General features: G+C 37.3%; 1 protein-coding gene across 1 annotated transcript in view; it reads left to right on the top strand.

Annotated features, from left to right (window-relative positions):
* The window catches only part of MAN1A2 (mannosidase alpha class 1A member 2), a 133913-nt gene that overhangs the window by 43773 nt on the left and 62926 nt on the right, over positions 1–27214 (top strand). Inside the window, exons 4-5 of the mRNA XM_018074517.2 lie at positions 17437–17555; positions 19947–20027. Coding sequence (XP_017930006.1) covers positions 17437–17555; positions 19947–20027 — 200 coding nt within the window. The remainder of the gene's footprint in view (positions 1–17436; positions 17556–19946; positions 20028–27214) is intronic.

The raw sequence follows: 27214 nt of genomic DNA, 5'->3' as shown, positions 1-27214 counted from the left end.
AAAAAATTATATTCAAAATACGGAAGTTTGGGGGTAGGGGCAAGTTTTGAAGAAATTCAAGGGATGAAGTGAGAATATTAGAGCAATGGAGTGTGAATATGAGTGTTACAAATGGCATTTATAATAGTATAAAATGTGAGGATGGTAAAGATCAAGAGACTGACCAAGCCATCAGACTAGATGGCTTTTCTTCCTTAAAATATCAGTGTTCTGCAGCAGTACTGCTTTTCTTGGTGTAAATGCACCGAGATAGATCAAATAGAATAGTGATTAGAAAATGACAAGCATTTTGTTCGTACTCAAACCAGGAAAGAATCCATTTTTTGATCCCAACTCTGTAGGACTGATGGTTCCAAAAAACCCACATGGTCACTTGGTTGTCACTGTTGAGGACTGAGCCCTGGAGGTCCCTTACGTTCATCCTCTGGTATATCAAAACACATAACCTTTGTGTTAGTAATTAAGGTTAAGTCTGGATTGGTGCAGGATGCACAGCACCTAAGATGGCTGAGCTGTGAAGTTTATGCATTTATTCTGAAACATAGTGGAGAGCTGCTCGAAGACTAGGAAGAATTTTCTGAATTCTTTTCAGGGTTTCACACTGGGTTCATCCATTCTCGTATTTGAGGAAGATACAACTTTATCATAACCCCTTTTTACATCAAGAATGATTGTGAATATACTGTGTATACCTTAATTATGTTAGTATTGTTTATAAAATTTGCTTGAAATCAGGGAGGTTTTTTTGGCTTTTATTGTAAGGTGGTTGACTAATGGCATTGTGTGAGGCAGTTTCTCATTGTAATTGATATTTATCTTGTTTTAAACCTTGAATTTGTTTTTTGTAGGTGATAGAATATGGATTTGGATTGTGTAATTGTCTCATTTTTGGTGCTTAGTGCCTGAACCTAGAATAAAATATTTTGACTTAAATCAAAATTTGATTAGCTCTTTGTTTTCATTCATAGAGGAAAAAGTAAGGTCACAGAAGAACCCTATTCCAAAAGAAAAGTCAAAGGATGTTTTTCAAAAGTATTGTAATATTTAAAGGATCTTTCTAATTTTTTTGCTGTCCCTTTTCCCAATCCCCTTAAATTTTATCTCAAAACTATTCTTATATCTTACAAGTTATTTTCTTTATATCCAAACAGTTTTTCATTAAATTCATTTGCATGATGAATTTCAACCTTAAATAAGTTGTGGATATGGAGCATGGAGGAGAACTTTTAACTAGGCACACTGCTCCTTTCCCCTGCTCCCAGCAATGGAAGGAGAAGCCTCCAAGTTGAATTTTCTGCAATACTTAAAAAAATCTCAAATGAATAAAACAAAAAGAAAGCCCACAAATAAATGCACTTCCTCCTTGGAAGCTTATTGAAATCTATAGGAGAATAATTTCAGCTGCTGTACTAGGCCAATCTGCAGTAAGGAGTGTTTGACTTAACTGCAAACCTTGACTGCATTGATATCTTCTGGTCTTGTGCTGGAACCTGGTTTTTTACAGTTCAGTACGGTATGAAAGCTGGTAGTGTTCTGATGTTATTTTACTTATTTATATTCCCTTATACAGAAAATGACTGGATCAGGGGGAGTTGTCTGAGAGAGGGAAGATGAACCAAGTTAGTATGCACAGGAGAAAAAAACCATCTGGACTGGGCGAGGAGTTTGATGAATGAAAGGGAGAAGTCTTAGATGCAGCTGGTACTAAGCGTAGTGCAAGGAGAGAGTGTGAGGCTGAAGGAAAGACTGTAGGAATAGGCTTCTACCATAACAGACAAAAGGACTTTTCTTAGATACCAGGAAAGTACTGTGAAGTATTCTTAGATAATTTGTTTGCTACCTTGTAGGTTGGCACTGCTTTAATTTCTACTAGAAAAAAATATTTTGAAGCTTACTGTGATTTAGTTTTATGTTATGACTAATTCATGGCTTTCCTTTATATTTTTTCCAGCTGATGAAATGGGATCTGACAGTGAAAAATCTTTAATGTTCACCTGTATAATCATGTCTTTGTTGAATTTAGATGCAATTCTGTTGCTTAATTTGCCATGTATAATTTTAGATTAGCCTTGGTTTGTAACCCAAACTCTATGAGCTAAGGTTCTTTCTTCATATGGAAGGAAAACATTTTTATCATGTTTTGTTTTTAATGTGAGTGACGAAGTATTTTGAAGCAGTTATGAATTATAATTTCATTGTAGTCTTTTCTTTCCATTCCTCCTCTGCGTACTTCTAAAATGTCTCCTAATGAGTCTGGAGGACTTCAACTTTTTTCTCCTTGGAATGCTTATTCTTTAGAATGATGTATTTTTTAAGTTTTGGCATTGCTTTCTGAAAGAAATTGCAGGCTTTTCCACATTAAAGTTTCTGCTCCTCTTGTTACAGTTAACTCTAGCAGCCAGTTCCTATGTGTCTGTCCTTCTAAAATCCAGATGCTATTTTGTGCCATTTAATTTTTAACCAAGTCATGTCATTATTGCTCAAGGCTATTTCATGTGGAAAACTTTTCTAAAATACATAGTCTTGCAGTATATATTAAGTATACTTGATATAAGAATAGAATCAGCTGTTGTTCATTTGGTGGGTGGTTGATGGGGGAATATGTGTGTGGAAATTGGCCTTTCTACCAAGAACTATGTAGGCTGTTTTGTTATTCCTAATTCTTTGCCAATCTCTATTACCCCTAGTGTCACCATTCCCAGCAATATTTGCCTTTATAGAAGGATTGCATAATTATTTTTGAAATCTCATGCTAGTTTTAAGAAAAAGATACTTAGCAAAACTTGTTTTTATTATTCACCTGAAAGATGATGTGACCCAAAGTATTTTCTGCCATTACTGCGGTCTGCAGTCTTCCATTTCAATTCCTAGCACATCTGTGAGATCCTGCAAGGAGATGGTCTCGCTGGTTGACACTGCAACCATTTGCATGAATCTTTGGGAAATCAGGTTTGCTGATAACTCTCAAGTGAGGTAAACATGATTCAATGTGGAAGGCAAATAAGTCATTAGTCTTCTCTGGTGGACTCTACTTTTGTCCGAAGAAGTGTATATCCATATCTATGCCAAGAGGAACGCCAGTGTTTCTAACATTGCAAGATCTAGCAGGGTTCAGACTGGGGTCAGAGAAGGGGAGACCAGGTGGCCTGCTCTGCTCTTATAAATCTTAGTTTTAAGTCCTTAAAAATACGAGGAAGGATAAACTTTGTAAACTTAAAAGCAAGATGCTCTATGCCTCACTGAAGCATGCCAACAGGAACATATATGGGCTTCCTCAATTTATTAGCTTGACTTTTATAACGAAACCTGCTAGGGTTGCTTTAGTTGCCCTGCAGCTAGAAACTGTTGCCAGTCTTCTTGAGATGTCTGACTGTAAATTGTAAAGGAGAGCCTGCTAAAAATACTTGTCAGTCAAACTGTGTAGTCAGTCAGTAGTTATAATCTTGAATAGTACCTCTTCAATTGCTGGGTCACAACAGTAGTATGGTGCTGCTTTGGGAAAGTACAATTGGGAATTGGTGAGCTTTTAAAGATATTTACATTTAGATGACATATAAACCAAACCTTTTTAGGTTCTCTGTTGGTGAAACAGATGATAACTTACCCGTTTTTGAAAAGGCTGGTATTCTCAAGATTTGTTATTTATTCCTACCCCATAAGATGAAATATGAAAGGCGAAGAGAAAGTACAGCAGAGAGGTGTAAATTTTTTTTCCAGTTTAAATTTTAATTTGTAGCTCTGCCGAAGGTTGTAGCAGCTAAGCTTAAAAAAAAAAAGAACCTTTTTTGTTGGACTGCTTAAATTGCTGGAATAATTTGATGGCAGCCTCAGGGCATTATTGCAGAGGTGGGTTTCTATGGGATCTGGGTCAAGTTCTCATTAGAACACAAAGTATGGAGAGAAAAGGCTGATGGAAAACGATACACGTAAGATAATGAGCAAGCATGACAAACACTGAGCTTTCTTCAGAAGGTTTTCTGAGTTTAGCGCAAACCAGAGTAGTTGATGATACTGTTGGAATCTCTTGCTGTAATGAAATCTGATTGGATTTGCGTTTGAGGATGAGACTAACCATCTGAAACATGCTGTTTGAGGATGATTTGTCCCTGCACTTGTTTGATGACCTGTAGATGAACATCAGTCCAAATATGCTTCAGAGTTTTAAGATGTATGTTTGTGGTATCTTTTACTTCAGTATCGTATGAACTGATTACTGTACCATAAGCTGTAAGGATACTTTATTGTGAGTTAAATTTAATAGTTTGTACTACTTAGTTTCTGTCAGTCTTCAATCTTTATTTTTCTAAAACAATGTTTATTTGAGAACCTGAATGACTTTTAAGGAAAAAGGTAAAGAAAATAGACCACAATCCTTGGGCGATTTGGAACATTGTCTTCAGCAAAACTAGAAATCATGGGCTGTCATCTTACCTGATGCTTTCTGAAATGAGAGTTCTAAAATTTGTGGTGTGGTTTTTTTGTTGTTTTAGTATTGTTTTTTGTTTTGTTTTGATAATTTTACTGTCTAAAAATAAAGTGAAGATGTGCATTTTTTTCAAGCAATAAGTATATGGCAAAGTATTTATACGAGTCTGGCAAAACTGAAAAATTTCCATATTACTAGCAGTGTATTTCTAAACCTGGCATTTGGATGTATTCTGTCTAGAGATGAAGACAATCTGATAATGTATATATCCATAAACAGTTATATGTCTAGATTGTTTTGAAGGGTGTAAAAAGATCTTAAGAATGATATCAAGTTTTAGTTGTAGGCTCTTGCATACAGATATGCCCATTCTTATGCACAAAGATTTAATAAAATCATCATTTTGTATTTTGTCTCACTAGAACTGTCTCACATATCAATAGGGCTTTCATGCCTCTCCTGTTCTCTCACCTTACATGCTACCTAAACAGTCAATTTAATCTGCGATGTCTTCCAGCTCTGTCTTGGGATCTTGTCTTCTAGGGGGGAAGAGAAAATTGTGAATGAAGTCACGGTTGCATTTGTGTTACGTGGTAGAGCCTCAAGGCTGCAATGCAGTGCCTTATCTCTTCCTTAAAGTTGACCAAATGAAACCATTCTCTTTTTTGTGAGGGATTTTTGTCTGGCACGTTCAATGTCATTAATGAGCAACATGTGTCCAAGGGAACAACTTAAGGATTCAGTCAGGGCAGCTAGTGTGCTGAATATTTTTTAACTTGCCGGGTACTACTTGGTTTCTACCACCTCACTGAGTGTGTCCTGTTACCTGGCTTGTGCACAGCCCGTCTCAGCCTTTTGCTGCCCGTGCCACTGGTAAACCCTTGAGACACGGGAGAAAGTTGCTGAGCCAGCTGCCAACTGCCCACTGCCGCAGTGTAGGAAGCTCTTGCTGCAGATCTTTGTGTTGCTAAGCAATGGAGATCTGACAGTGCATTTCTCTGCTGTGCCAGAGAGCGGGAGCAGCGATACTCCCAAGCCCCATTCAGAAAATGCATTTGTCAGACCACAAGGACATGGGGCTGTTGCAAGAAGGAGCTGAGTCAGGCTTAGGAGTCTGTTTTTCCAATACGTTTGACAAGTACAGTATAGCTTGGGAGAGGAGTATGATTTCTTTGAGTTTGTGGTCCTAAAAATGAGAGGCGGAATATTTCTTGTAAGCACTACAAGAAAATGTTGTAACACATTTATTTTTTTTTTTTTAATTTACCCTTGGAAATATTCATTAGTTTATTAGTTTATTTTGGTTATCTGTCCTTTTAACAATTACTGGACTGCCTGAGTTGCTCTGACACTATCATCTGCTGTCACCTGATTAGTTGTAATTTACTTCTGAAGTTCACTTAATTGAATGTTGTGGGTGTCTGCTTTCATGGACCTTCTGTATTTTCTGTTTGTTTTTTTTTTTTTTTTTTAAGCTGGCAAAATACCTGCAAAAATTTACAAACAGTACGGAGACAAACACTTTTACTGGGAAGAAATTAGATGATATACCCTAAAGTAAAGGCTGAATGATGACCTTCTGAAAATATGGCTGAAAACTTCTTGTGTCTTCTCACTGTAAAATCCTAATAAAGATGGGAAACACAGCTTCTGCTCAGCATCCTTTTTCTGTGCCTGAGTTCAACCTCTGAATCCATGAGGAGGATAAATGAGCACAAAAAAAGGAATATGAGATCTATATGTAAACAAAAATGTTCTTGACTATATGTTATCTTGATGAAAAAAAACCTACTTAGTGAGCAGTAGTTCTTATCTTTTAACTGTACCTGCACAAGTAATCTACCCATCATTGCCTTTTCGTGTGGCAGATGAAAGGGGAAAGAAAATCCATTCATGCTAACTAGTAAAGAGAGGTAATTTCATGATGCAAATTTCAGACTAATCTCTGTATATCAGGTTCTATTCAATTTTAAAGTAAATGGACCTGGCCTTAGGACAGACCCATGTACCTGTGTCCTCTGCAAACTTAGTAATGAGCGACTACAGCGAGACAGTGTAAAATATTATATGTACATTGAATGTGTATTTTTTTGGCCAGTAACACAAATTTTGGAAAGATAAAATTTTGAGAAAGGGCATAACTATTCGAGTTGCTGGCTTTTTTTTTGTAATTAGAACAGTGTTCTGATATCACAGGAAAAGTTTGTTCAGGTTGGATAAAAGATCAAAGATGATCATTACTCATCCTTCAAAAATTGTTTACAACAAGTACAAAGGGAAAAAAATGTAAGAGCAGAAAAAGCTTATAGTAAGTGAGCTTGTGTCTGAGTACTCTATAGCCTTACAGAAGTTTGTGCAGTGTTAGTGCTTCTGTGGTCAGAGGCAGCAAATTTTATTTAATAACTTTTAGTTTATTTTTCTTTGATTTCATGCACACTACTTTGGAGTCTGGGCAAACTTAAGAGCACTCAACATATCCCCTTATGTGTGGTTCCATAGTTTGATTTGATATTGTGTGGGAAACTTTTTACTTTTGAAGTCTGCTCACTGTCCTAGGTGACTGGTTTTGGTCTCTTATTCATCTTTTCCTCGCCATTCTTGAGTTTGTAGAACTGCATATGCCCTCAGTTGTATGCCTTGTTTTGTATGGAGAGTCTTAACCTGTTAACATATCAGGTATGAAAAAATGTATGTATGAGAAATGACTTATCTCCTTTCCTTTTATCTTTTCAAGTTCTTTTTTTTGTTTGTTTTTAAGAGAAAGACCGAATCTTTGTTCTATTTTCTGCTGTGTTCACTGTTCCTTTCCTAGTAATTGTATTTTGTATCTTTTAGGCTCCTTATGGAGTCTAGAAAAATACTACAGGGTAGCTTTTCTGCAGTAGCATTCCTTTTCAAAATCCTAATCCACTGTGTCCAATTATATTTATTTATAAATATTTATAAATATTTCCAAATTATTTAATAAATAATCATTTGCCCAAGCATTCATCTCTATAGGATCCCACTGGTGGTTTCAACTCACAGTGATAATTGGTTGTTTATACTTATCCCATTTCCTTTCTTTATAACAGTTACTCACCTGCATGAGAATTTTTTCTTATCCTGTGGTAGGTTAGTTTTCTTAAAAGCTTTAGTTAAAGAGATATTCTCACTTTCCTTCCGTGTATGCTCTCTTTCTGTATACAAGTTCACTTCTTAAAGAGACCTCAACATTTGTCTGAAGATAAGACTTCCCTTTACAATATTTCAGACTCTTCCTCAGTTCATATAATTTAAAAACTCTTCTGATTGATGCTGCTAATTGGGCAAATAGTGGTGTGTTAACACTATTTTGCTTCACTGCAATACATGTCACACTTATTCAGAATATAGATGTTCTCTAAAACTTGTAAATGTGTGCAGGCAGGATGCAATCTGTCTGTGTGTTCCCTCAGCTGTTTTACAATACTGGTGCCATAGATAAAACAACTGCTTAGCTAAGAATCTTTATTGAATGTCATTGATAGTTCATCAAATTGTCACAAGTGTGCCTGTGCATATCAGGAAAATTCACCACGAGCAGCTGCTTCTGTTCTTTTTAATAATACAATATTCCCACTGAATTCTTCTCACCCAGTTTGTATTAGCTCATGTACAACACATTTAGGTCAGTTGTTCTCAGTGGCTTTTTTTTATGTGTTTTTGGACCAATGATGTTTAATCCTATGACATTATTCAAAAGATTGAAAATTCTGCTTTAACAGCAAAAAAAAAAGAGATGCACAAAAAAAAGGTGGAATTAGATAAACACACATCATTTCTATAACCTGTGTTGTAGAATAGTGAGGTAAACATCTGCATGAAATGGTAATGAAGAAATTAAGCCATACTATAGTTCAGGGCTAAGATTCAGATTGAGAATTTTGAGTCTTTCTAATCGCATCCTTTCCTGCTCTTCTCTTATAAACCAGATGGTTTGCTTTGAGGAAAAAAAAATTTATTTCCCATTGGAAATCTTTGGACTTAACATTTGTTTTGATTTGGGAATTATTTAGGTTCTGGGAATTCTGTTCATGAATTTAAACTTGTTTCCTATCATTTGGAATTAGGAACAGAGCGTGAAATTAAAGCTATGCAGTCTGTTTTGGACTGTGTTAAAATATTAAGTAAACAGGCATGACAGCTAAGTAAGAATTAGCATACTGAGCTCTAAAACTATATATGCTGAGGACAACCAAATGGGCACATGTACGAAGAGGGAGGCAGATGCGAGAATGCTTTGTTGTGATCTGAAGCTGGCAGATGTACAAGGCAGTTGCAATTCAGAAACAGTTCAACCACATGAGTGTAGCACTGTGCTTGTGCCTAATACACTGATACTGTTCACTCAAGTTTTGCACCGTTCTGGTAAAGTTTTATGGCTACCACACTGAAATCAGCTCCTCTTCAGCTGTTCCAAAGAAAATTTACAATGTGGTTTGGACCAAAATGTGTGGAAGTGACCCAAGCTTCTACCTAAAGATAGAAAAGCTTTTGTGGCATGATGGCTCTTAGGTGTTTTGTTTTGGGTTTTGTTTGGTTTGGTTTTATGGTGTTTGTTTGTGTTTTGTAGGGTTTTTTGTTTGGTTGGTTTTGGGGTTTTTTTGGTGTGTGTGATGCTTTTCCTACTACCTAACTGACAAAGTGGCTTAGCTCACAATTATCTGTAAGAGGTTGTATCTTGTCTGGGAAGATGAGTACTTAGCTTGCTTCGTACATCAGGTCACACAACTACACTCGAGTCCAGATAACATCTTGTTCTCTTATTTACGTCAAATATTAGTCTTGCTTTGCTTCCTGCTGGGTTTAAGTGGCTGCTGCCAGTGTTTAGGTTCTGCATACTTCTGTGCCATCGTTCATAGGTACTTTTCCTTTCAATCTTCCACTTCCTGCTTTCTCAAAATGGACTTGATTCAGATCTGTATTTCTGGTTAGTTTTGATGGACTGCTTCATGAGCGCAGCAGATTGTCATCACCATTCACTTCTAGCACGTTATTCTTGCTTCCCTTCTGATACCCTTCCATCCCATTTAATGCCGATTTAACACCATCTCCTCTCTCTCTCTCCTTCCTTTCCTACTCTGAACATCATCCTAATCTTTCTCTCCTGATATTGTGACCTTTCAGTTATCATGAGGTCTTAAACTTCCCCTAACTCAAATCATAGTTTCTGCAGTAATCTTCATTATGGTCTGCACACAGTCCTTCTTCTGTCTACAGTAATTCAGTTTTGTGTTTGTGCTAAGAAATAAAATAACCAAAAAATATGGAGACAAATGGATTAAAATGTAGAAAATTGAAGTGGTCCGATATTAATCATAAGCCTTTTTCGGATTAGTTTTGAGGACATTAAGTCTTTGTACTAAAGAAACTGCATCCAAGTCTTGCTTGCATGACTTTCGAATTAATTTGAAGGGCCATGGAAGATTTAGTTAGAGAGCAAAGTAAAGCAATCAAGTGAGGAGCAGAGAAGAAGAATGTTTACTGTAGTATAGATTCTTAGACACTAAGTTTTAAAATTTGGGTCTTAAGAACATAGCTATTTGAGCAGCAGTTTGCTGATTAATCACATCTAGCTGTGGTCCAGTTTTTAATATATTCAAAGACTAGCATACACTTCAGTGCTTCACTCCCATTACTTCCTCAGTTATGAAATTAAGGAAAGCATTAAAATTGATTATTTAATGTTATTTATATGCTAAAGTACTTTATTGTCTGGTACAAAACATTAAGACCTCCTTTTCATGTTGTCTATTATCAGCAATTTAACAGAACTAAGCAATCAACATGCTTAGTTTCTTGTTCTGCTTTTTTAATTAGTCTAAAATGTTAAAGGCAATTGGTTTCTTCATGGATACTTAAAGGCTTATTCATTGTATTTTATGACTGAGCTGAAATCATATATTGCAGTTTTGTATTAAATGTATGGTTTCATTGACTAATTTTGAGGCACTTGTTTTCTCAGTGAAATTAAACTCTCTTGTTCAAAAGTTTAATTAATTTTCTTAAATGTTATCTTGTTCTTCCTGAGTCATTAAGATATTTTGCAAGTGGTATGCTTCAGTAGTGGCAGCTTTATTCCCAGAGCCTCATTAGAGATACAGAGAACTGTTGATAATTGTTTACATTTAATTTTCATGTTACATATTTTCCTACCATGTCTGTAATTGTCTGTCACATCAAGAAGTCTCATTGCTACAGTCTGAAAGCTTGAATTATTTGAATCTTTTTTAGGAGATATTAGTATATTTTCCCTAGATCAATAAAGTCTTGCCCAGTCTGCGTTTTTCAAAGCAAGCTGGGCAGACAGGAACATCAATAACAAGAATATTTGTTTTCTTTAAGATTGTAACAACTCTTTATTGAATATCAGGCTGAGTTTATCAAGGAAACATTTTCACTCTGTTACTAGGGATTGAAACACCTGCCTATGTGAAAAATAAACTTTCTGGTTCGAAGTGTGACAGAGTATATACTTCTCCTTGGGGAGGCTTTACATCTCCTCTTTTGTTTCTGGAATCACTGTGGCGAAATTGGGAGGATCTGCTCTATGGTTGTGCACACCCAGTGGTTGGGTTGCTCTGTGGGTAGTGCTGGATCACTCTGAAGCTGAGGTCACCCGTCTTAGTGGAAATTTATCTTAGGAATGAAGATAAATCAAAAAATATAAAGTCTCAAATCAAAAAGATAAAGTCTCAAATCCCTTGAGACTTCTGTCGTCTTACATTCCTTTTGCAAATCGAACCTCCCTCCATCCTCAAATAAATACACCAGTAATCAAATGCATTCTGCACCAGTAGGGGTAGGTTCTGTTTCTAGTTTCTAGGGCCCTGGAAAAAAACAAGAACCAGACATGAGTGGCTGAGACCAGTAGTATTTGTGGCAGATGAGGTCTGTTCGTATCTTACGGTTCTATTGATCACTCTGATCATCCTGTTAGCCATACTGTTTTGAGTGAAAGCCATTTCCTTACATCTAGATCTCCAGTCTTTACACATAACTAACTATGGATTTCAGCTTTCTAATGCTTAGGAAGATAAGCATTTATATTTCTAAAATATAAAATAACTTATTTCCAGAGCGGGGATGTTTTATGACAGAGATACTTGCTGTTTGTATGGTGTAGAGGCAGTTGTCTTCAATAACAGCCCAAGTGCTTTTACTGTAGCTAACTGCTTGTTCTTCCCCAAGCAATCTTGCCAATTCCCTTAGCTTTCTTCAAAACATAGCTGCTGGTGGTGTCCACAGGCTGTCCTTGTAAACAGGAATAATAGTCTTTATTAGATTTCTGTGTGATTTTGTCACTGGTGTAGGAAATACTAAAACCCTACCTTGATTGTAAATGAACTGGTGAGCATCCTGCTTTTGGATCTGTCATCTGCAATCTTTTCTGAGTAATAATAAAATACTTCCTTCTCAGTCAACGGCATAAGGTAGAAGAGTACAAATGGTTACATGCACCTATTGGGGCTATTTATGTGACTTGGCTTGGAAGCTGAGTGGCCTCACAGTAATTTTCCGCTTAGGCTGGTTTCCTTGACTTTGTAGCAGCAGTCTGCATTTTGGTAATGAGAGATCCATTTGAATGGGCTAGATTTCCTTCAGGTTTGTTACTCCTCAGGCTGGTCTCTGGGTAAATACCAAGTGTGTTGTAAGACACACTTGGTGTTGTGTCCCAAGTGTGTTGGGACACGAAAGTGTTAGAGCACAGGCAGCAGAGAAAGGGTAAGAAGGACAATTCTCTCCCAACCTCTTGCCTACCCCCAGCTTATTCACTGTGGGGGCACAGAGCAGGGGGGAAAAAGAGAAAGCCTTGTTGCTGTGCAAGCACTGCTTAGCAATAGTCAAAATTTTGGTGTGTTATCAATACTGGTTTAGTCACATATCCAAACCACAGCACTGTACAGGCTGCTGTGAAGAAAATTAGCTCAGTCCCGTGCAGACTCAGTACACCTCCACCCTCAATTTGGGCTAATGAAAGCCCCCATGGAAGTGTTTTTCAGGAGAAGTAATGAGATTTGTGTGTGGTGTATACATGTTGAAATAAGGAGTAGGTATGGGCGATGTGTCAAATAACGTTTCTGTGAAGCACCTATTTGATGACTACCTTTCAATTCAAAGTGCATGACTTCAGTTTGCTGATGCAGAGTTTTAATTTGTCATCTTGTTCCTTATTTAACTTGTCTGTGGCTCATATCTTCAGTCTTCTCTGTTCATAATTCGTCTGTGCTTATTCTCATATTTTCTCTAGTACCTCACTGCTCATAGTCTCTTCTGCTTCCACATAATAAATACACTAAGCAATTCTGTAGCTGATATCAGACTTTCTAAATCTCTACACTTATGGTATAATGAAAATGGGCTATTTGTTTTCTTCATATTCTTTTTGTGACAGAACTCATGACAATGATCTGTCTCCTTTGTACTTTCATAGTCTCTTGTGAGACTTTCAAATGGTACGAATAAACCAGTTCTTCATCTAGTGTTTTGGCATACTGAAAAAATTCTGGATAGGAAGATAGTTTTTCTTTTAGAGGCTTGATATTTTACACTTAGTCATACGATTTGCTAGATATTTCAAACTGTAGATTTATGTGCTATCAAGTGAAGGAATTATTTGGCTTATCTGAGGAAACAGACTTCTACCTAAATACAAATCTGAATTACTGTTTTGCAGTCCTTTGGAATAATACTGTTGCTTAATGAGAGTGTGCATGATTTTCTTAGTGGTTCAGCTATTTCATGGTAAATTCTTTCCATTAGCTTGTGATGGATGTTCTGTTTTATTTTGAAGAATAAGCATTGCATTCATTAGGCAAACTTCATTAAATTTGGAGCTCAATCAACTAGAACTATAATTATATGGAGAGGAGACTTCTTAATCTGACGTTTGTAAAACTGAGCCTTTTTGGAATCAGTTATTATCTTATGCAACATGACTAGTCGAGCCTTTTTATTGAACAGAGGCAGACCCTGGGAGGAGTGCCTTTAGTTAGGAGGAGTGTTATTTTCCATTGTAGTTTAATTGTTTTATAACCTTTTTCACCACAGTAAGACATCTGCTCTCTCTGTATCTGGAGCAATAATAGATCAGATTGGTTGAAGTGATAGCAAGCAGTGTATGCTCCTCTAAACTGTAATCTTGTTGTTTAAGGTTACTTTATGGTTACTTTATGGCTCTTCAAATGACCACCTTCTACAGTTTAAGTCCAAGAAGGCTATACTCTTGTCCCTTACAGCAAAATTTATGGATATTTGTGTGGTTATGAAATAAAAAAACTCCCACCATCCTTTATTATGAATGGAAAGTGATTTCTCTTTGTGACTTCGGAAGAAGGGTTTCTATCAACATCAGGAGGGGGGAGTACAGCTGCCCATCCATTGCAGTCTGCTTTCCCTATGGTACCACGAATGACACTAATTCAAGTCAATGATCTTTGAACACTTGCTGTTTCTTCCTGCTTATATTTCAGCTAATGCTTTGCTGCATTGGTATTACTGCTAATGGTATTGCAGTGAATTTCAAGATGAAGACAGCTATGACAACATCACTGCCTGTTTTGGTTAGGTTGTACACCTGAGCAGATAGAGAAGAATTCAGTGGAAGCTCTTATTTAGGAACAAATTAAGAATGACGTCCTTTCCACATAGTCCTTGAAGAAAACTTGAAGCAATTAATTTTACTCTTTAACCAAACTCATAAATGGTTTTAAGTTGTACTTCTACCAGAGTGTGGGGCACCCAGTGTGTTACATGTGTATTGTCCTCAGTGTTGCCTTAAGTCCAGGGCTGCCTTCTATTCAGCACAAGAGTTCTGGGTGTGAGTGCCTCATTTTGGACTCTTCTGCCTCAGTGCCCAGGAGGAGAGAATTAACTGTTTTTGTGCTACCTGATTGACACTAAAGGAAGAAGATTGGGTAGACAATCTGTTGCAAAATATTGACTTGTCATCTCTTGACCTTTTGAAAATGTGTTCAACCAAGAGTTTGAAAAAACAAAGATTGTTTTTCTGAGTCTTCCTGAAGGAAGAAATACTCATGCAGAAAAAAGAAAAATAACCCAAATTTGGTTGAAAACCCCTACTTATAAGAAAGAAGAAAAACTAATAATTTATGATAGGTTGGGATATAAATGCTATCCTTAAGAGATGGTGTTAAAAAACAATTGAGCTCTCACATGGAGTCTAGAAACTATAACAGTACTGATCTGCATCTCAGAAACAGGTACCCCTCACCACTCAGGGAAGCGGCAAAGTGTGAGTAGAAGGGGCTTTGCTCAGTAATGTTTTATTTGATGTTTGTGCTTCTAGGAAATATAAACATAAAAATATGAGAGAAAGGAGTCTAAAGAGAGGAGGAGGGAGAGCTTCAACAAACTATTGGAGTATAACCCAGACAAAAGTTTAGAGTACAATGCTATGCCTTTAATTGACTCTTGGGGCAAAAAACGCTGAACAAGTCTGTTTGACTGCTTTGGGCTGCATTTGTTTCTGCAGCTGTAAACAGCATGAAGCAGGTTGTCAGGCAATCCCTTTTGGGGACCTCTGGTTTAGGTGTGATCTCTGTATGTGGGGTTGAGGGCTCACTTTTAACACAGTGATGATGGAAGCAGATTTCTTGTCTGTATTTGGTGAAGTCATGTTGTTCAGTCATTATGAGATGCATTAAGGAAACTGTGGACACTTTTGGTCAATTCTGGAGAGAGATCTGTTCTGCTCTTTCTGAATGCATCTGTTTCATTGGTAAGATGGCAAAAGTAGTCATGTACTCTTGCATTTCCATGGCTCTTTTTTCATGGTTCTGTGCAGAGAACTCCATGAAAAAGGTGATTTAAATTTGTGAAGGTATTTTCCTGCGGACTGGCAATTAGGTATTCTTGTGCCCAACATACTGCTGTCCCACAATGTGGACACTGGAATGTATTTCTGAGATCTAGAAAACCGTGGGTGATTGTTACTGTGGTGTTTGAAATTTTTTGGGGGAGGCTCAGGTGTGGGATGGCAGACAGTGACACACCCGTCCATTCCCATGCAATGTGTTCTCCTTATCCCATGCCAGTTGAATAATATGAGAGCTTACTGATGTGATTACCACTGTGTTTAACTTACAAGGTTTTTATTTTTTGAAACTATTACAAGAGGAACTTTCAGGATTTCCCAAGGGTATGTATCCCTATTTGTTCAGACACTTTGTGTATTTGAAAGTTTTATCAACGTGGTTTAAATAAAGGAACAGAAATTACTTTGAATGTGTCCTGGAATCAGTATAACACATTCCAGTTTCATGTCAAAAGATACTTTGTCAGCTGGTACTGAAGGTAGTCCTTATATCCTGGTCTGATTTGCATATTTTTGAAGTGATATATTAGATAACTGTCACATTATGCTTATGAGAAGGTGTGAAGTTAAGTGCAGTGCTGTAGCTCTGCTCAAAGCAACCTCCACTTCAGGACAAGCAATGGAATTTGGCTGAAGGCGTTAAACCTTACAGTACTTACGCATCATGGTGAATTCATATCCTCAGAGCTATAGGTGTGGATGGTGGCCAGTTTGTCAGAGAGTGTCTTTTAATTAATCTTGCAAAAGGTGGTGTGTCATGATCTGTACTTGAATATTCTTAACAAATACCACTAACTATAGGCTTTCCATATCTAATTGAAATTAATTAAAAATGATGCATGACTGTTTCTTTAGAAATTAGTTGGTGAGATACTGTTGTATCTGAGATACTGTTTAATTTTTATTATTTGGGGAAAGAAGTCCCTGAAAATGGAGTTAAGCTTGCATGTGTGTCAGTCATTTAGGTTCGTGAAAGAAATACGATGGGGTTGTTCGTTTCACTCAGTTATTGTTATGCTTGAGGAAAAAAAAAATAACTCTAACCATGTGAAAGTCAGAAATGGCATAGAAAATACCATGCAGGAACACTGCTCTTTAGAGATTCCATTATGGGTGAAAAGCACATTAAAAAACCCCTAAAATAGGGCTTAGCTTGTTAGGACACTAACTGTCATTAAATTGCTAATCATAGTAATTGTACTGGTTTATAGATTACTGGTATGAACAGTGAAATTTGACTATTTTCTTAGTGCACAGGACATTTTATACACTCTATGAAAACAAATAAAACCGATGGTAATTTTTGCTTTCCTCTAGAAACAACGATCTCTGCCTGCTGAGGGCAACAGCTTAGGTAGGGGTGGCCCAAGGAGACCAGTGCTAACATGGGCAATGACTCACTACCCCATCATCCTGGCTCCCTTGTACAAGCCGATGAGTCACTCATCAATCAGCTCTAAATTGCTGCTGTTTCAAGTGAATGGCGTTTTAGGGTAAAGCACCATTGATTTTTATTTGTCTTTCAATGCTCCACTTGAAATGGTGACAGTTGAGAAAGCCATTAGCAACTCAGGTTGTGGAACCCCGGAGAAACTGAGGTGAACGTCTTGGGACTGTGGCTTTCTCAGTCAGTCTAAGCCAGTGCGTCCCTGCTCATCAGTCCATGCTTATCAGTGATAAGGTAGCTTCCATAATGGCAAACTTTGAACATTTCAGAAATAAATGTTGGGAAATGCAAGACGTTACTTCAAGTACGGATTGTTTTATCTTGCATATGATTTTTTTTCCCTAATGCTTCTGTCCTAGAATTCCTAGTAGCTTTTTGAAGCTGAGTGTCTTTCTGTCCCTTTTTTTTGTGTCGAACTACAGTTGCTCAAGTTCAGGTTAGAAAAGCAGATGAGAACAACTGTTTTTCCATCTTTAGTCTTCTTTTCTCCCCAGAAGCCAAACTGTTCCCGAGTGGTGCGTTGAAAGAGAAATGGGAATCTTCTTATGTACCTGATATTCCTTGCTCGTTTTGATTATTCTTTGTACTGACATCTTTGTAGTAACTTTGCTTTGCTACTGCTTCTGTTATTTTGTCATGTTTGTGATGTTTAAGAAAAGTAATAAAATAATCACTTGTAATATAAGTTCTTCTTTTTGCATGTAGGAAACTCGCAAATGGGTGCTACCATAGTAGATGCATTGGATACTCTTTATATCATGGGGCTTCATGATGAATTCAGAGAAGGTCAAGAATGGATTGACAAAAATCTTGATTTCAGTGTGGTGAGTAAAGCTTGCCCTAATATTTCTCTAGTCCTTTTTAGTGTACCCCTTGGGGGAGACAGAAGAGGTCTTTCAGCTGAAACTTAAAAAACATATGAATCAAAGTGTCATATCTAAGCTTTAACTGAGTTCTCTGTGTATCTAACTTTATTTTGGAAAAAAAATATACCTCAACCCTTTTGCACTTACAACTGTAAGTAAAGTAATGTCTATATATTGTGTTTTCAAAGTGCAAATTACAATTGGATAATGGAAGAACGTGTTCTGTGAAAAGCAACAGGGCCTCAGAAATGAAGGCAGAAAGGTGAAGTTTTATTAGCTGATAGTAGTTGCAACTAACTGAGCTATGAAAGACAAATTTCCTCCAAGCCAGTGTGTAAATTACTTAAGAATACAATCTCTTCTTCTTCTTCTTCAATGTCCTTAAGTGTTTTAACACAAAAAATGCCACCTGAGTTGTTGAGTTTTCCTTTTCTATCGCAAGAATTTCCCAGTCGGTCATACAGCATCTGACATTCTTTGCGTATGCAGAGTTTGGAAACATTACATGGAAGAAATGGCTCTATTTTAGTCTTATTGATTAGTGTTCTTATTACTAATTTTGGGACTGTCACAGACTCTGTGATGGAATTTTTATTTCAGTCCTTGGATTTGCCTATGGTTCCAAAAATAATTTTTCATTCAATAAATGCACATAATTAAATGTAGATATACACTCAGAATTCAGCAAATGCTTACTGTTGGTTTTATATCTTATCCTACTTTTCAGAAATTATTTGTTTCAGCTTTTTCCTTTTCTTTTATACATCAACTGTCTGGCAAATGTTAAAGAAATTTTACTTTGCTTTTTCAGTTAGTGCCAGATAATTATTCAGTCTAAAACTGAAGATCCTAAATATATCAGAGACAGTGTAGACATAATGATACCATTATGAGGGTGAACTAAATTACTTCCATAACTTTTTTCTGTTCTAAGGCAATTTCAATATAAATTTGCAGAATTAATCTAGGATTTAGATTGAAGAAATTTACATGACCCACCAGGGTTCAATTATGTCTTCCTATGTATGAGAAACTATTTCTGAAGGTTAATGAGTTGTCCTGTGTATACACTAGACTTGAGTAACTTCCTTATATGGTTTGAAGTTTATAAATACGTAAATTTGTTCCTCTTGGATTGTTTTACTTGGAAATGGAAATATTTTGTTTCACTTCACACTGTACCATTGCATGTGTGATTCATGACTTTAATAGCTATTAAGTGGAATCATATGCTGCATTGTGTTATTTTTCTTGTATCACTTGTTTATGAAAAAAGAACAACCTTTACTAAAAACTCATATTTGGGAGTGTTTCAAACTTTAGGCTTTTAATCATCAGTGCTATTTGAGGAAATCTTTAAAGTACTCATATAATCTTTCTGAAATAAGTAATACATGCAAAATGCATTGATTTTGGACACAAGCAAAATGCATATGACTGGAGGTGCCCTGGAAATAACATGAAAGGAAAGGCATACCTATGGATATATTTCATCTGTGTGTGAATTGGTGAGTCAGCTTGTACAGTGTACATTCTAGTGACTTTTCTGGATAAAAGGAAAAGTCTGCCCCATCTCAAAATCTCTTAATAAAACTGCATTTCTGTGTCTAATGGGTTGAAGAGAAGTTTACGGGGGAGACAGATGGAGTGTATGTGGGCAAATGAGTGAACGGGGCACAGAGGGAGTCAGAAAGATATTAAAACTACCTGGTTCTTCTTAATTTTTCTGTCATTAAATGAGTCAGAAGATACTGTTGAATTTAGCCTGAGGATATTAGTGTGGAGGAAGGCAATAAAATGGTTTGTTCTCCTGAGTTTCTCGGTGGTCTTGCAGTATTTCTTGTCATAACATTAAATACATAAAGGCTGTTCCTAGACAGAAACTGTTAAAATGGAGCTCTGAATTTTAAATTGCTCATTAGTAATTCAGGTTAAGAAAGTGCATTATGAGAATTCTGTAATTATTATTCTGCTTTATCCTGTAAACCTAGAAGATTTGGTGTTATGCTTAAACATAAGAGAAAAGATACTGAATTATGGAAATGTGTGGTCCTTGCCTTCTTTCCCACCATCCCCAAGTTACTGTAATTGCACTTTGTGGTGATAGTATGAGTAGAGGGCAGGAGAAAAACTAAGCTGATTTAAAAAAAAAATCACTTGAAACTGTAATTAGAATTATCATTTGATGTAATGAAGATGTGCACAAGAATTTCAGTATGGATCTAGAAACTGAAACAGTACAGACCCTTGCATGTAGGTTGGTTTAGGATATCTACTTGCCTTTGCCTTGATTTTTTTTTTCCTTTGAATAAGAAATTGATTATTATTTATTCTTTCTTTCTCTTCTAGAATTCCGAAGTGTCTGTATTTGAGGTCAACATTCGCTTCATTGGCGGTCTTCTAGCAGCATACTACCTTTCAGGACAAGAGGTAAGGAGACTGGAAGATGTCTGTGAAATTCAAGGTATTCTGTGAAGACCTTTCTAGAATTTTGATTTCTCAGCAGTTTACAAACTAATTACAGGAGTCAGTTGTCCAAAATAACCAAATTCTTAGAGTATGAATCTTTAAAGCTTGCTTCTCTGCAGATCTGGCACCATTTAGGACCCTTTGTTAGAGCTTTGAAATGTTTCTTTTATCAAGATGTTTTCAGAAGATATCTACTCAAATAAGCATCAACTTGAAATGTCAAGTGAAATGTCAGCCTTCTCATGCCAACAATAACTTGTTTTGATGTTCCGTAACTTCATGGAGGGAGAAAGAATAGGTTTGTCACTTGTCTTGCAAGGCTGTAGGTTTGCTTCATCAAAGTACTACACAATCTCCTTACCACTTTCTCAGTGACAGACTGATAAATAGCAGGCCAATTTTGTCCTACTTTTGAAACTTCTATTAAAAAAGATCAAAGACTGCTGAGCGTGTATGCAAGGACATGCTTATATTGAAAAAATGCTTTTACCTAAAAACTTGCGACCATGGGCTTCTTTGGTCCCACAGTCACATTGCTGTGACCTCTTATTTCACATTCTTTGATAGGGCTGGAGCCTGACCCAAACTACAGATTAAGTTATAGCTCTTCTCATGTCTTAGCAGCTACCTCTCTTTAATTTGTTGCCTGTCTGATTTCTTTGATTTTGTCCTTTATTTTTCATGACCCTTCTGTAGCCCACTGCCAGACATATATCATGGCTTAAGGTTCAATACAATTTCAGATGTTCATAAGTATCTTCCTCCTTTGTTTGGGGAAGCACTGCATACATATCATCAGGTTCTCAGGGATATTAAGCCCACACCCCTAAAAATAACCAAGAGAAAATCCATAATTAGTTGACTCTTTAGGTCTTTGGAATCATCCTGGGATCTGTGAATTTTCTCTTGTATGAGTGTCTTCTCCTTTGGAAGAAGAGCTCGGTGGCAAAGCAAAAATCCAGTGTACACCATGAGAGAAATGAGTAGTTCATTTTTCATCAAGTGCTACTGCTTAACCTTCTTCAAACTGGAGCATGCTCCTTGGAGGCATCTACTGTGAATATGAAAAACCTCAGAGAAAAAACAAAGATCACACATCTGTAGCTGGATTGTTTGTGTAGATTGATATTGCATCTGTGCACAAGCCCCTTAACAAGAACTGTTTTGCCCCAATATGCAGATGGGTACTGCCAAAACACGTGCTTTACCTGCAATTGTAAAGCTGAGTATTCCTTCTTTTAGTTGGTTCTAACTGCTTGGTAGAGTCAGATCAAGCTCCTCTGCTTAAAGAGCTTTCATTTCTTTTCTTCTTAGAAAGCACCTACCCTCTGTCTTTCCTAAATGTTCACCACTGGTTTGTCTTTTGTTTTTAAGAAGATTTCTATGGCATTGTTCTCTCCAACAGTCTTCAAATGCTTCATGACTTGTGGTACAAGATTATTCCTGTCAAATGTCCCTATGAATCATCTTTATTTTTCTAAAGAACAACTGCTAAAAAAAGTGTTCAGACTGCATTTCTTTCAAAATAGTGTGGCAGCTACGATTGCTTTGGGTATCTGAGAGACTACATCATTTGCCAAGTTGGATGGTGTTTCTCTGCAATTTGTCATTGTGAATATGACAAGCAAGGGAATCTGAGGCTTTTCAGCAACTGAGCCCAGGAGAGACACCTGTGTCTGGGAACTCCTTGGAGTTGGAAACAGGTTTGTTTTGAGATGGGATTTCCAGTCTGGTCTTTTCTCTCTTGTTCCCAAGAAGGGAAGGTATTCCTTAACTCAGGATTGTGGCATGCCTGATTTCTTTTTTTACTGCATTCAGACACGTGAGGAGGCACTTTTTAGCCACTGCTAAGACAGACAAGCCTGTTATCAACTGTTCGGATGTTTTGCCAGGTCAGGGTTGTGGACATGCACATGGACTTCTTCCTCTAAGGGAATCTCTATCTAGTGATAGACTTCATTCATCAAGCTATCATTTACTTGCTCATATTCACTTACCAGATCTTCTTGGTATTTCAATCTCCATCTCCCTTCTTCCAAGCCTCTACTTCTGCAAGACTGTTGCTAAAATGTTTTTGTACTGTTTTCCATACTCTTCTGTGTCTTGTTTGATGTCTTTAAAGTAAGGTCCAATACAGACTGCTTTGAATTAATTCTAGTTTTCTCCTTTTAATATATAAATATAAATATATATGTCAGCAACAGGAGTTACTGCTCTTTGGTAATAGTTATAAAAGCCATTCTTATTTAATGTTACTATAATTACTTAGTCTTATTAAAGATGCTGTAGGGACAACCATAAAAGAAAGTGTCCAAGACTCAGCATCAACTGTGGAACTTTAATCACTTTTAAATGGCCACATCTGGAGAATTTGATAGTCATCATGGTTTATCTCTATGGTTTCACCATTTGTAGGGGGAAGGCTTGATAGGATTTTATCTGATTGAATCATCATGGTAGATATTGACCATAGTTTTCTAGTACAGCAGACTATTAACTTAGATAAAACTGTCCTTGTTAGTGCTTTTATTGAAAACATATGAATTTTAAAAAATTATTTAGCATGTCTGTTGGCATGATTCTGTGGTCTTGATGCTATATTTGCATTTTAACTGTCATGTTACTGGTATTACATAGAGAAGGGTCAACTGTGATCATGTTTTTAATAATGCTGGTTACAGTTGATGGTAAAAATTTAAGCCTTTCATATTAAGATTGTAAGTATTGCTGTACTTTCTTTTATCAGTGGGAGTTCCCTCTTACTCACTGCAGTGAATGGGGAAAATAACCAAAAATAAAGCTACTGTTTTTAGCCACTGGCACAGGTTGGCTGAAAATGCTGTAGGCGTGTCCTGTCTCGTGTTGAATCACAGGCCTTTCCCTGTGAAACATGACATCTGTACATCTTTTAACAGCTCAAACTTTTCCCTGTGGGAATTTATGCTGGACTTCTGTGTAGGATGAGCATGTAAAACTAGAACTTGAGAAGAATGCATTTTCATGCAAATGTCTTGGTTGTCTTGCCTTGCTGTACCATTCTGTTAATGTAGGAAGACAAAATTGTTTCTATGATTTGGGAAAAAGCAACATCTTTCTCCATTTTTCCATGTCAGAATGACTTTTGAATAAAAGAAAATAAGATATGCCTGTGAACCTTGGCACAGTGGACAATTTGCCCACATGTCTGTTTCAGTCTTTTCTGGTTGAAACAGCACTGATATTTATCTGGTGAGAGGGGTTGTAGGTCTGCAATCTGGGGGGGCCTTATTTAAATCCTCTGCACAATACTTTTTTCCTGGCTGATCGTGGACAGGCCATCTGGTGTCTGGCTAGGTGTATGTTATTAGATCTAAGAGTGTGCCGCCTTTGCCTCAGCTCCCATGTAGGATTGAGGTCTCAATCTGTCATTGCTTTTGAGATTCTTTTAGCCTGTGGCTTTTCTCCAAGTACTTTATTGAAATATATAATGAATATATGCTAAAATAGTGGAATATAGAATCATAGAATGGTTTTGGTTGAAATGGACCATTAAAGATCATCTAGTCCAAACCCCTGGCCATGGGCAGGGGCACCTTTCAGTAGACCACGTTGTCAGAGCTCTGTCTGACCTGGCCTTGAACACTTCCTGGGATGGGGGATCCACAGCTTCTCAGAGCAACATGTGGGTAGCCTTATTACCCTCATTGTAGCAAATATTTTCCTTATAGGGCTTTGAGCAGCCTGATCTGGTGGAGGGTGTCTCTGCCTGTGGCAGGGGTTTGGAACCTGGTGATCTTAAAGGTCACTTCCAACCTAAACAATTCTGTGATTATATCCAGTCTAAACCTACTGTCTTTTGAGTTTTAGAACTGTTGACTCTTCTCCTGTCACTACAGGCCATAGTAGAAAGACCTCTTCATCTGTTTTGAAAACCAGACCCCCTTTAGGTACTGGAAGGCTCTTTTAAGGTCTCCCCAGAGCCTTTTCTTCCCTAGGCTAAGCAATCCCAACTCTCTCAGCCTGTCTTCACAGGAGAGGTGCTGCAGCCCTCTGATCACTTATGTGACCCTGCTTTGGACCCGTTCCAACAGGTCCACATTCTTTCCTTCTTGGGACCCCAGAGCTGCAAACAGGATTCTCAGTATGAGTGGGGTATACTGTATACTGGATTTTTTTTGAAATTATATTGTCAAATCAAAGAAAGAAAAAGAGACATAATAAAAAGCAGAAGAAAAAAGCATGATCTCTCCCAGGAATGCTGTATGACATAAAATCATAGAATCGTCTAGGTTAGAAAAGACCTTGAAGATTAGAGTTCAACCTCTTTTGTATTTTTCTGTATGCCAGAGTTTCCTTCCCAGTTTTCCCTGAGCAAACGATGCAAAGTGTTTACTTCACTCATTGCTATCTTTATTAAGCTGTATGTTAATAGTCATAATCTCTAAGTACCAAAGTCTCTAAATAAGAAGTGCAAAATTCATTGTGCCCATACTCAGTAAGGAGGTACTAGTAAAATATTTTTTGAGGTACAGAGTTTAGGAGACTTGCTTAGTAGAAAGTGGCTGGGAGCCATACTGTGAGAACTAGGCACTCCTATTTTCCACTCTAGGTTATGATAGAATGTATAAAATCTTTATTTTAAATTTTGATCAAACAGGATTGTAGTTAAAGTGTGTGAACTACAAGTCTTCCACCTTCTGAGTTCAGAGGCACCATGATGCTTCCTCTTTTTCATCTGTCAAATGGAGTTAACAGTCCAAAATGACATACTGGTGCTAAAATATTACTTCTTATCTAAATCGAGCCAGACTGTTTCTCAGTAATCCCTGCAGCAATCCTTTAATTTCTTTAAGAACTAGATATGGTCTTCATTATGCTTGGGGGAGGGGTGGGGGATACAGCACTATGATACAGTTGATATTATAACAGAAATAAGTAGAAATTAAATATTCTCTATGTCTAGTTTGGAGTAAATGTTGACTATGGCAGTTTAGGATGAAAATCAGCCTTACATTAATTAAAAAAACAAGCAGACAAAAGAACACAACAAAATTCCCAAACAAAACTAAAAAGCAATCTTTTTTTTTTTTTGTGGCTGCATTAAGATATTTGTTTTCTTGATGCCAAACAAGGCATTACTTAGCATTTTACCCAGAACAGTAGATTTCTTTGTTTATTCCAAGTTATTCTCTAGACTGACTGTATGAGAATGTTGTGTTCTTTATGATTTTCTTTATTTTATTAGTCTTGGACAATATCTTGGTATCACTCTATTGTATGTAATAGCATCAGGATAGAAATGCTTAGTGAAAGAGTATCATGTATACTCAGAGATTAGAACAAGATAAAACCACTTGCATTTCACAAAAGAAAAAAAAAAAGGTGCTGTTGCAAGGATGCTATTGCAAAAGGATGCTCTTATTGTTAGATTGGAGCTGTCTATTCATACGGTATTTTAAAGTCTTTTTCCAGGGAGTTTGCCTGGAAATCAACCATAGTGTATAACTGGTTTCTGAGGATGTGGCTCTGGAATTCTTTGACCTCCTATGGTGTCTATCTAGTTTTGTGGCTGAAGATTTTATTCAAGATCAGTCATGTTTGGTGCTTGCTTTTTCTCTGGGTAACAAGAGGTTTTCGCTTCACCATGTGTGTTGGTATTGGTAAATTCTTTCTTTTTCAAGACAAATTATCTAGTTGATCTTTATTTTTTATATGACTGATTATAAATTCTTCCACTTCTTTCAGTCACAGATCTGTGGATCTGGTTATTTTTGGGCATCACGGTAGCTGATACTGATTGCTGAGGGAGGATGGGGGCACTGCTTTGTAAAATCACTGCCTGACCAAAACACTCTCAACTCCTGGTGCAAAAAACAACAACCAGGCAAACAGTAAGAATGAATGGCATGAAGTAGAAAAGAATTGGCTGATCTTACTGTGTTAATGCTGAAACAACAAAGCTTGCCAACAGACTGCAGTGATAAACTGCAGGAGAAGTTACAAAATAGATCCATGATGAGAGTGTCTCAATGTAGAATTTGTGAGAGTAGGCTACCACGAGACTGGGAATTGCAGTGTCCTCAAAGCCTAAGACAGTAAAAGATCTACCACAACCTGATGTAGGGTAATGCATTGGAATCTTCCACAGAAATTGGATTGTCTTGTGGTGTGCTGCATGAAAGGGTCCAAGAGTTATAACTTCTGTTATGCTGTCCCCACACTTGGGTAGTGAAGGAGCAATCAGGATGAGGAAGACTTCGTAGATGACAATGCCAGCAGAAAGCAGCTGCAGTCCTTCATACTGGCTGTGTGAACTTTGAGTTCATAAAGGCAGATGGAGATTCCTAGGGCATCTAGCAGGATCCATTGTTCCTCATTTCTGAAACCCATCCAAAAGACAGCAGTGAAGATGCTGAACCCTGCAAGGAGCAGTATCTTCACTTCCAAGTCTTTGTGAACACACTATAAATGAACTTTCTGCTCTCCAAATGGGAGTTTGTTCAAGGAGGGAGGGAATGACAGCTGCAGAGCCCAAATGTTGCGTACGTGCCGAATCATCCTGTAATTAAACACAGTGAATGATCGTAGGAGCAATAAAGCTTAAATAAGATAAAGAGTACCAGAGTTGAGTGCTCTGTGTTCAAAATCTGATTTTTTATAATTGTGTTTGGTGAATTGCTGTCGCTTCTCCTCTGTGGCTCCTGCCCAATTGCCTCTGGCATTGATTATACCTACTGCTGGAATGAATGTGATACTCTTGTTACATGCCAAATATCTGTCCAACTTCTTGAATAATAAATAGATAAAGTCCAGGTTTTTTAGCAAATCTACAGGAATAATCATTTCTTCACAGTGGTCCCAATAATAGACAATCCTAGACAAGCAAAAAAAAGCCCATTCACTGATCGTTACGGAGTTATCAGCATCTCCCCAGCTGTAGAAGGAGTCTTCTACCTTCTGTATGCCAAGTCTGCCCTTTACCCCATAGCTATGGCCCCACTTGTGTCTGTGACACCGTGTGGCTCACTGTGGTGGCAAGCCTTCAATGCCATGGACCCCTTCTGAGGCTTGGTGACACCTGGGGTGCCACCAAGTTGGTAAACTCCTTCTAATAGAAGTTTCAGCTTAGGTTAAGAATTTTGGTGTTTCCCTTGTGTGTTCCCAGTGTA

This window comes from Manacus vitellinus, unplaced genomic scaffold, assembly GCF_001715985.3.
Source record: "Manacus vitellinus isolate BGI_N305 unplaced genomic scaffold, ASM171598v3 scaffold_28_pilon, whole genome shotgun sequence".
NCBI lineage: Eukaryota > Metazoa > Chordata > Aves > Passeriformes > Pipridae > Manacus > Manacus vitellinus.
Note: the sequence above shows the minus strand (reverse complement) of the source record. Positions and strands in the feature narration are given on the sequence as shown.